The sequence below is a fragment of the Branchiostoma belcheri genome, unplaced genomic scaffold (genome assembly GCF_001625305.1).
Source record: "Branchiostoma belcheri isolate BF01 breed outbred unplaced genomic scaffold, Haploidv18h27 scaffold18, whole genome shotgun sequence".
NCBI classification, from domain to species: Eukaryota; Metazoa; Chordata; class Leptocardii; order Amphioxiformes; family Branchiostomatidae; genus Branchiostoma; species Branchiostoma belcheri.
In genome coordinates, this window is record NW_017803268.1 from 2,515,156 (window position 1) to 2,526,634 (window position 11,479).

General features: G+C 42.0%; 1 protein-coding gene across 1 annotated transcript; it reads left to right on the plus strand.

The window, feature by feature from the left end:
* The first annotated feature begins 2,097 nt into the window (after window positions 1-2,097).
* Window positions 2,098-7,568, plus strand: LOC109467469. The gene is made up of 7 exons (XM_019765477.1): window positions 2,098-2,254; window positions 3,252-3,359; window positions 3,855-3,958; window positions 4,423-4,498; window positions 5,090-5,239; window positions 6,302-6,417; window positions 7,208-7,568. The coding sequence occupies exons 1-7, from the start codon at window positions 2,233-2,235 to the stop codon at window positions 7,238-7,240; spliced, it is 609 nt and encodes a 202-aa protein (XP_019621036.1). The 5' UTR covers window positions 2,098-2,232; the 3' UTR covers window positions 7,241-7,568.
* Window positions 7,569-11,479: the final 3,911 nt, after the last annotated feature.

Consider the following 11,479-nt stretch of genomic DNA (forward strand, 5'->3'; position numbering starts at 1 on the left):
CAGGTGCTTTGTGAACCAAAAAAAAACAAAAACAAAAAAAACAGGACTCTTGGGCCCACAAATTATTTCGGAAAAAAACAAACTTTGGGCTTATCCAGATGTGAAATACTGTATGCTCCCTTCGTTGGGATAAGATGACAATAGAGCCATGCAATCATGCATCCTAACAATAGCCTAGGCTATAGCTGACTACCTAGCTGGATAGAACAATAGGCAGTTCACACCTTTACCTGTGATGTGCTAGACTAGTCTAGCTTGGGATTATTAACAATATCAATACACATATGCATGATTGTTCAAGCAAGGGCATATATGAGTGCATGTAGTTTTAGAAGTAGTGATTGGTTTATTGAAAAGAACAAAGAACATATCAGACTTGCAGTAAAAACTGAATTGTGCTGATATTTACAACTTATAGGATTATACAATACTAGATATAAGAGGGCAACTTACACTTGTAATATACTAAATTTATAAAAACCATCGTCGTCGTCATATTATTATAGCAAGTAAAACAATATAATTTATCACGAGTAAGATCACTACTGTCGTTCTACATTAAAATGACTGAATTCGAAAGTCTCTGAATTTTTAAAAGTTAGTCTGGTACGAGCGCTAAGGATATGTACAGTTGGCGGTAAGAATTCGATTAATTTTATACTGTATATAGTGTCCTCTGTTGAAGTAAGATTGTGTACTATGATGTACAATCATTCAAACATCACATTCACATATTTTCTAGACATTATGGTTAAGATTTTGGGACAATATACGTTTGTATTGGTAATTCTGAGAGGCACATGTATGTGTATTCACAATTCAAACACACCAGTGCGTAGCGTTTTTCTAAGGACGATTAATGTTACATTCAGGTAACATTCAGGTTACATTCAGGTAACATTCAGGTAACATTCAGGTTACATTCAGGTTACATTCAGGTTACATTCAGGTTACATTTATTCAGGTGCAACCACTTCTCAAAGTGAACAAAGTGCTAGCAACAGTGCAGTATCCACAAAAACGATTTTTGTAATTGCCAACACGTACGTCAAAAGTTGCATTGTTGGCTACTCGGATTCAAGACAAAGCCTGTGACTACCATGTAGTGGACGTACAGTCGTACACTGAACTAGAATTGTGTGTTATCTTGAAAGTTCATCTGTGTTGGTAGAAGTCATTATGCAGCAAGTTTAATTTGGGTGAGTCCAATTTCTTGTGTTGGAAATAGAATTATGTGTATTCAGATTAAGATTCAACCCCTGGAATTTCCAAACAAGTTGGTATATTCATTTATTTTTTTCTCTTTTCCCCCCACAACGTGCAATTTTGCACGTACCTACTTCCCGCTAAAATTAATAATATATGTTCCTTTTTTTCGCTGTTCAGCATTTTGATAACCAAGCCAATGCCCTAGCCTCTACCAGGCTTGAGGAGGCGGCTGGAAAGAGTAGAAATCGGCCAAATAGAGGGATAAGCATGCCAAGGGAGTTTGTCCGTTGAGAGAACATTTGGGGTGCGGCGAAATGTTCTCTCAACGGACAAACTCCCTTGGCATGCTTATCTCTCTATTTGGCCGATTTCTACTCTTTCCAGCCGCCTCCCCAAGCCTGGTAGAGGCTACCAATGCCCTACAACAAAAAGCGACGAACAGGCCGAATTTATTTAGTCTCTACCAGACTAACTACGCTGGCTATATACAGGAGAATATTTGCCAGACGAGTTTGGCCGCCTTGGGGTTTGACTGGCCGCAGAGGGAAAGAACCAACCTTCCGCGGTCGGACTCCGCTGGCCAATTTTACTCTCCTTTTTGCCGTATTCCCGTAGAAAGGCCTGGTGGAGGCTACAACCATGCCAATGCCCTACAATGAAAACCGATTAACAGGTCGACTTGAGTGTTTCACGAATGAACATACATTGTAATCTCAAACAAACAAAAAAGTACTTAAATCGGACATGTGACGATGTTACAATACCTCCAAGATCTGACGTCATGTTATATAAGAAGAACTGATGCGAGACCGTAACGATTTTCACGTGAGAACGCATGCGCAGTAGCCCCGCGCTGAGAGGGCATGTGACTGTGACGTCACCAGGTTAGCGTCCTACAGGTCGGTTTTAGATCGTTTATAAAGCAGCCAGGATTTGATACCTGTACCCAAACCGCTGACTTGTCTGTGCCTTACGCTGGTCTGCTGTCCTGTCTAGTCTCAGCTACGCCGTCTTGGAGGGAAAATGCTGAAGTTCGTCGCTTTCGGTGAGTATTTGTGGCGTTTTATATTGATAACGTTACATGATATTATAATATATATACAGCGTAACGACAGCGACATGTTTTCGTGGCTATTTAGCAAAACGGCCTGGCAAAACGGGAGCTGGCCAGGCCCCCGTCTGGGTGATTTGTAGTGAATCTCTAACTTCTATGCGTGTGGTGGGTTCTTTAACGTGCGTGGGGTGTGGCTCTCCCCAAACACGGGGGCCTCATCGCCATAACATCTCCTGTTGTAGAGTGAATGGTGTTTGTACATATCTGTATATAGTGTGTTTCTGTGTACCTGTCCTGTCTTGTTTACAAATTGTAAAAATCGAATACATAATTCAGGGGTGCATTAGCGTTCCCTGCTTTTGTACGATTTTGTTGTATTGAATAAATTGAATTGATAACATTATGATTATATATGTACCAATAGTTGACTCATTTGACTCGCCAGGGTGACTAAATTACAGAATATGACGTGGAAGGAGCCAAGTGTACAACAAGCCTATGTTTTAGTTTCAGCAGCTTTAATATAAGTTATCTACTCTGCCACACCTGTCCCTAGAAAACAGAATACACGGCGACCGATTTTTCTATAGCTAGTGTAAATCGGGTCTATTTAAAATGAAGGTCGACGATAACAACTATTACAGGCTCTCGTTCTTCCCTCGCACCATCAAGGAGTGGAGTGAACTTGAGCCCAGTGTGGCGGAGGCGAAGTCCATCTCCCAGTTCAAAGCAGAGCTGGGACGGGCTTCGCTGCATTGAGCTGCCTCCCTGTCCTTGTACATATGTAAATATGTGTAACACTAGCACCATTGATTTCACTTGTCCTGTCCTTGCACTTGTCTACGTCCATCCCTACCCTACCCTTTGTTTGCACACAGTCACTAATCTGCAAAGCTGCTAATAATCCTCTTCTTAGAGGAATGAGCAGTACCGAAGATGATGATGAACATGTTCTAACCACGCAGTTCTTTCCCCTTTCCCGCCCCAGCGCTGTTCCTGACCGTGGTGTCGGTGTCTGGAGAAGGCTGCTGCGCGCCCAAACAGTGGGAGAGCCTCGTGGGAATCCAGAACACCACTGCTGTGGACGGAATGATCAGTGAGTTGTCTTACAGTAACTTCTCAGACCTTTATTGCCCAAAATACTGATTTTCTTTGCTGAGAAATTATGGTGCCGACTTGTCCTGGGCTTAGTGTCGAGTAGTCTTGAATGTCCAGGGATCAAGTTGTCCTGACACCTATAACATATATGATACAACGGATGACAACAGGTGTATTACAGTTATATGGAACTACTGTAGTTTACCTACCAAAAGTTGCGGTGTTGAGATCGAGATAATCTCCAAGCAGATCCGTCTCGGTGGCAAAAAGACAGTGTCAAATTGTCCAGGCAGTATCCATTAGCCAGAGAAAGTCGGCAGCCACCGACGGTGGGGGTCAGGACAAAAAAAAAAAAACGGCCATATGTAAAAATGTAACAATCATTCTCCCACAACCTCTGCTTGGAGAGTAAGATCGAGACACCAAAGTTGCGGTGTTAAAATTTGTCCCTGTCGGCCACGGTGAAAGATGAACGTTATTTCTTGTTCCACAGAGGTGACCCAGACCTACGCTATGGAGTCCTACGACTTTGACAGGAAGAAGATCGCGATGGTGTTCCCAACGGAGGGATTCAGAATGGTGCAGGACTACGACAAGGTAAATCACATACTAGTATAGATCAGTCCTGAATTCGCAGTTTAGCCAATAAGGCCCGCCACAAAGGCCCGATTTACACGAGAAAAAAATACATGCGTCCTACCAAGATCGACATACGTCGCACGACAACACGTCGCACGACACACGTCGCACGACACACGTCGCACGACACACGTCGCACGACACACGTCGCACGTCGCACGACACACGTCGCACGACACACGACACACGTCGCACGACACACGTCGCACGACACACGTCGCACGACACACGTCGCACGACACACGACACAATTTTAATTGTCTTAGGACAAAAAGTACTGTACGACAAGCCATTGTCAACGATTGGCTATACCATAGCCACGTTCAATCTTATGCCAACATTGTGAATGTCGGAGTGTGTAGTATGGAACGGTCTTTCAAAATATGGAGTTCAACGTCTAAATCTATGTTCTGTCCATGCAGAAAAAGCTGTACATCATTGCTGGAACATACTGTTCCGCCATTCCTTGGCCTTACCCTATGATCAACTGCATACCTGGTACGTATGAACTATGAACCGGCCCTGTTTAGGCATTATATACATATATACCTAGTTACCACGTCCGCACAACGTACTGTTCCTGCCGGTACCGGGATTTTCCACGATTTTCACTGGATGCATGCATTGCATGAAAAGTTGACCAATTTCAGACGGTTTCTTTTCCTACACAACATTTGAAAACTATAGACAGGATTTATCCGTTAATACAATCCACGAATGTGCGATGCTCAGCCCACGCCTGCGAGATGCAACATACACTAAGACCCCGTTCACAGTGAAAAAAAAAACGATCTGGATAAATTTTTACCGAAGGAAAACATATTGTTTTTGCTACGTTTCCTTTTCTTCTTCTCCAAACAGTGACCTCAATGACATGATCCAGACTGTTTACTCTGTTACCATGGTAACTAGTGTTGGGTTACATCATGTTGCAATTTAATAGCAGGACGGATTTAGACTCCTGTCTGACCATATATATGAATGTTTTTTAGTAAGAATTAACAGATCACACAATATGCGAAGGTAAACATTATGCATTTGCTTTGCAAACGTTACCTTTCTAGTTTATATCCCAGCCTTTCTTTACAGAAAACGCCACACTGCTTTTCTCGTATGAGATGGGCGGCTCGGGCGGACTGATGGTGAATCAGTACAACCTGGACGCTTTCCTTCATGACTTCAAGGGGTCGATGCAATTCACCGACAAGTGTATCCCTGTTTCACAGCAACAGTATTTCGGTGGGTGTTTTTAGATCTTTTTATCTGGTCTTTAGGCTTATGGATCAAAATACGCACCACCGATTCGGAACTGGTCACACTATAGCCAAATATAAACCTCAAATAAAGAGATAAAAATGGCTTGGGTACCATCCGATTTGTGACGGCAACCCCGATTTTTTTGTCGGGGTTGGCGTTACAAATTGCACACGGGCTATGAAACTTGGCAGAACGACGTACTCACCTATGCCTCACCTTCGCCAAGAAACTCCTCAACTCTGAATTCAGTGACTGGTTACCCCCATCCCGTAAACAGATATCCGGCAGAAACACACGTAGTGCGAACAAACTGGACACTCCCATATGTAGAACAGCTCGCCACAAAAACTCTGCGATACCTTACATGACAAACTTGCTGAACAAACACTTTAACTGACAATCTGTAAATACCGACGTGACCTCATGAATTGTATTATATATAATAGACTATACAAGTTTTATCATATTTATTGATTTTAAACCGAATTTGATTGTCTACATGTATTTTAACTCCTTAGCGTTTTTAATCTATTTCATTGTAAATACCTGTCAATTCAGACTTATTGTCTGCAAGAAGGTGTGTGAATAAAGTTTCAAAGTTTCAAACAAACTGAAACAATTGGAATTTTGAGAAGTTTAAGAAACGCGTACGTTGATTGGGAATTTAGCAGTACATATCTGGTAGGGTTCAGTCAGACAAAATATATCAACAAGTAAAATATATCATTCTATACACTTTTCTGTTTGTATTTTGTTCAGTAGTCGTTGCCATACGTTGTACACTGTACACTTGTCATGCAATTTAAGTTCTTTCTTTCTATCATCAAGTAAAATTTCTCCATTGCAAACTCAGATTTTTCGATTTGTCATATCCAGTGAGGTTTACGGTGGTTTAGGAAAACGAAAGTTAGTGTGTAGTCTTTCTTTTCATGTACGTGTATACACATATTTAACTACATCTTGCTGTAGTGTTTTTGGTAGTATGATAGAGATATACTAGAGTTTTATTTTAGTTGACCAATGTGTCATGTGTCTCCACTACAGATTCGTATGTGACGATGTTTGGATTCACCAACGTGACTACTGGTATCAAGGACCCGTCAGTGTTTGATGTGCCCAGTCCTCCCTGTCCCATGGACACGGACATAGACAACGTGCTGGTAAGATTGTACATTATCTCAGTGAAAAATGAAGGTATTGTTTGTGTGTGTTTGTGTGTATGTCACAATGTGTGTCCGTACAGTCGAGTGACAACACGTGGGTGCAAGGATTTTTCTAACTAAAGACAATAAAATGTCAGACCCATGGCGTTAGGTCCTTAGGTCATGTTATGTTTACCGAAGGAAAACATATTGTTTTTACTCAGTTTCTTCTTCCTCCTCCTCTTCTGTTCCAAACACTAACCTCTGACCTAGCCAATGACATGATTTGCTGACGTCTGTCACCATGGTGACTGGTGTTGGGTTACATAATTTTGCAATTTCATGGTCTGCCCTACTCCTGTCACCATATACTCGTAGTACATGTATGTGAATGTGTTTGAGTAAGAATTAACAGAGCAGACCATGTCCGAACTTCAAGGTAAACATTATGCATTTGCTTTGCAAATGTTACTTCTCTAGTTGTATTGTCGTATTATGTAATGGACCACTGGAAGAATAGCTTAAGCTAAATGTGGATCTAATAAGAGATTGAAAATCGTGAATAAAACAAGAAATTCACAAAAGCTCATTTTTTTCCACAAAAACTCGTTGTTCAAACTTTCGATCTCTTGTTCAGTTATATTAGCTTGGTGTTGTTGAGTTCAGCTTTAGGCATCATGTAGTGTCTCCAGTTGAATTGAAACAATTTGATGTGCAGTTATGCGTAGTGGTTCGTATAATCACAGATCTGTCCATAAGGACAATGTTCAAATCCTTCTTCAGTGTTTTGTTTTTCTTTTACCTTCAGAAGCCGCTGTTGTTCGAACCTGCCCAGCCCTGACCTGGGAACGAGACTCACCTGTGACGACACTGTCGAGGTCGTACCCAGGGAGCAACACTCAAACATCATTGCTGTAGAAGAAAAGTATTAACGTTATGATTACTAGTAAATTGTCTGATTTCTTGCGAAATGACGTGACTAGATGCGTGAACGTGGCATGCGATAGCCTGAAACATGTAATTACCCACAAACAGCGGATACGTCGATTGTTTAATGTTTAGAAGTTGCCGGTAAAGGAGTTCAAGATATGATGTTGATGGTAAATGTATATGATTCGTTGGAACTTCTCTTAGTAAATCCACCAAATACTTGTGACAACATTGCAAAATAAACTTCACGTAACTGTCTTGAACAATGCCTCTCCTTTGTAATAGTGTTCGCTAACAGCAAAGTCCTTGTAGAAGAAATAAAATTGTGCATGTGATCTCATTGAGTTGTTTGAATTAATTGTTGCAGTAATGGAAGGCACCGCAAGAGGCGTTCGTGCATAGTAACAGTCTCCAGTAGACTCCTTAGACTCAAGTTAGAGTTACCAGTCATATAAGTTGCTGAATAGCAACTGTATCTCGTGTTCTGGATATGACAAATATATTTTGACAACTATATATTAGGAAAGAAGTGGCCCTCTAGCAGTTTTTACCTCCATGAAAAATGGAGGTATTGTTTTTGGCGTGTCTGTCTGTATGTATGTCTGTGTGTGTGTCTGTCTGTCTGTGTGTGTGTCTGTCTGTGTTTCCGCAACTTTGTAGTCAGCATAACTTCAGAACGCCTTTATGGATTGTCATGATATTTGGTATGATGGTAAGTCTTGGAAAGACAAAGGTCAAGGTCAAGTATGGGCCTCCTGGTGGATGACCTTGGTACTGCAGCAGAACTTCCGGTTTTTGTATCTTTTGTCCTGAACAAGCTATGGTCTTGAGTTTTTGGTGACAGATAGCGTATCTTGTCAGGAATAAGTGGCGTAAGTTTAGTCCCCCTAGCAGCTTGTTCTGGAACTGCAGGTTAGTTTCTGGTAAAAACTTTCAAAGCCAATAAGTCCAGATTGGAACAACGTATTTTCATCATTTTTGGTGTGTAGGTACCTGAGAGACAGTTGTACATGATTAAATGCAAATTATGCAAATGAGGACTTAATTTGCATAATTAATGAGGAAATTTTATAAATACAGTGTTTCATATAATGGTACTGCTATACATGTAATCTATTTAATCTGTGGCAGGCGGAACATCAACAGATATAAATTATGCAAATGATAACCTAATTTGCATAATTAATGTGAACATTCTGTGAATCCTTATTGGTGAATGATGGGAATTTTATACCTCGTAACATGTGTAACTTACTTAAAGGTATGCATCGCTATGCATATAATATGTTCATGTAGAGGTATTTGTATAATTAATGAGGACAAAGCAAGCCCATTTTTCATGGAGGTATGAGATCTTGGAACTCTTGTTTCTTATAGACTAGACTGCAAGAGAATAAGTAAAAAGTTGTCGATGGACTCAAGTGTAAGTGCAAGTCCTTGAGTGCTTGCTTTTCGCTGAGGCCGTACGTATCTGTATCTGTATCCTTCATAGCCGGTATAGCCGCCCCTCGGCGTGACACACCAGCTTCGCAGGTACGCGGCGCGGCGGCAGCTGGCTATGTCACACCGAACGATTTGTTACGTAGGATACTCTCCAAGCAGAGGTTGTGGGGGAAAAATCGTTAGCTTTTTATACTATGGCCCGTTTTTTTTTGTCGCTACCCCCACCACCATGGGTCGCGCATGGACCCTCTCTGGCCAATTGAACACTGCCTGGCCAATTCAGTGATACTCTATTTTTGAGCCCCTAGGATCTGCTTGGAGATTAACGTAGGATTCTTCCCCGCAGGTGTCACGTATTCCTTGTGCGAGTTTACTAACTTCTCGCTTCGACCTGAAGGCCACTGACAGCCGGGACAGACAGACCATTGTGAGCGGGAAACACGCGTGCACGGCTAATGCACTACAACACAAACACTTGCCAGGGGACCCTCCGTACCCACACACTGTACAAATAACAGCTTATCGCGCTGTACTGCTTCTGTCATCTCTCAAGGTCATCTTCGTATGGGATATTAAATTTTGAAGGTCATTTTTCGAAACCCATGGGCACTCCTACATGTTGACTATTCCCCCCTGTATCATGTTATACTAGTATTTCGAAATTTTGTCAGGAATTTCAAATGTGTACTATCTGTACAAATCTAAAGTGACTGGTGTCTATGTGAGAGAGATAGCTTGTTGGTGATTGTTTTGTAGAGAGCTGTACCATGCCAGTACTTAACTTTGTATAACAACAACCACACTTTGATACAGGAAGTGTTATTCTATACAGGAAGTACTAGTATTATTGCTAAACGTCTGAAGTTCTGATTTCAATGACGTCACAGGAAGACTTTCGTCGTCCAGTTAAAACCACAAAAGCAAGCGTTACCATGGCAACAAACCACCAGAGACGGTGTTCTCTTTTGGCCAAGTTTATATGAGGTAGATTTAAAACTAGTACATGATTACGTTACAGTATATCATATATACTCTAAAACTGTCGGAAGTTTCAGTCAATGACGAGAACTGAATGTTACTTGTAACACTTCTCTGTTGAACCAAGCAGATCCTAGGGTGGGAAACAACAGTTAATTTCCAAGCAGATCCTAGGATGGCATAAGACAGTATCAAATTGGCCAGGCAGTATCCACTGGATAGAGAGGGTCCAATATGCCGCCCTAGGATCTGCTTGGAGATTACCTTCAGTTTACGGACAGCCGTATTGTCATTAATTACTGTCTGGGTTCCGTAGTTTGCCTTGAAGTGACGGAAGTCCTTGACTAGTCAGACGAGTCAATGCTACCCTTTTTCTACGGCGAGACAGGAGACCAATTGTCAGCAACAGACAATTTCAAAGAGCATATTGAAGAATTCATAAAACAGCCCGAAGCTAGGGACCTTGGCTATTGTTCAAAGAGGAAGTAGTGTCCTAATTGTGGTGATGACACATTTGAGGAACTCGTACACGGTTGTGTTTGTCTCCACCGAACTCGGGAAGAATTCGCCTGAAAACCAGCTCCCTCGCCCCCGTTTCCGAGCAGGAAGTAAGTATTTACCGCGCTATTCGAGTCAGGGAAGGTCGATTTCTTGCTCCGTCGCGTCGAGGATTCATATAGTCTCCACCAGTCAACAACGCGGGGTCAAAAAAAGTGAAACTTAGCCAATAGGGAGAATAATTGACTAGAGGGGAGTTTAGCCAGCAGCGTAGAGTTCATTTTCCCGCGCAGTTAGAGTATAGGAATTTAACCCTCTCACAGACTGACTCTCCTGGCGAACTATTTCCCTTTTTTTGTACCGAATTCTAGGATCCGTACCCCCGTAGGAAGGCCTGGTGGGGGCTAGTGGTAACTTAGTCAGGCTCGGGGTTTGAGTGACAGGCAGACAGGGCGACAGACGAGAGCGGAAGACACAGGAGTCTGTACGGCACAGTTCGTCTTGTCAGGACAGGGAAGAGGCGAGAAGACACCGACCTACGTGTGTGCTGTTAGTGTTTTTTCTCCTTAGTTGCGACGACCTGTACATTACAGGTGATTTGGAGGTACAGCGTGGCGCCGTTCAAGATACGAAGAAGCTCCACAGTGGAACAGGTAAGGTAGAATATGTTAGACTACGTGTAGCTGTATAGTCATTCAACATAGTACCTTCGCTTTTGTATTTCACTACTTGTAATCTCTAATCAGGTGTGTTTGTTTACAGTTTAGGTTCCCTTTTGACGTTTTTAATGCATGTCGTACGTTCCATTGGTAATTTCGCCACAAATTTCTTTCTTGGTCACCTTCAAAAAAAGGAAGTGTCAGTTGAGTTTTTCCTTTTGTCCAAGTTTGTGAGCTTCAGGGTGTCAAAACTACAAGTTGTATTATGAGATGAGAAAAGCTTCCATGTATTCCAGAATCCCCAGTTAAAAATTAAGTTTATTTCCCGAAACACTGTCTGGTTAACTCCATGGTTTAGGCTATCTATATATGTACAGGTAGTACAATGTATTAGTATCTCACAGGCCGCTGCAGTTCGTCTGTCTTCCGCCTGAAGTAACTACAACATGGGGATCCACCACGATTGTGCTCACGGAAGAACTAGAAAGGACATTGAATGGTCTAAAACCATAAAATTGCCTTCCACATAACTTCCCGTCATTTCTCAAAAAGTGTGTGTGTGGAGGGGGGGG

What these genes read in the sequence shown, in the direction of transcription:
- LOC109467469 (XM_019765477.1), top strand. Translation starts at nt 2,233, where the DNA reads ATGCTGAAGTTCGTCGCTTTCG. An exon ending in TGCTGTGGACGGAATGATCA is followed by an intron (nt 3,360 to 3,854) that starts GTGAGTTGTCTT and finishes CTTGTTCCACAG; the next exon opens with AGGTGACCCAGACCTACGCT. An exon ending in CGGACATAGACAACGTGCTG is followed by an intron (nt 6,418 to 7,207) that starts GTAAGATTGTAC and finishes TTTTACCTTCAG; the next exon opens with AAGCCGCTGTTGTTCGAACC.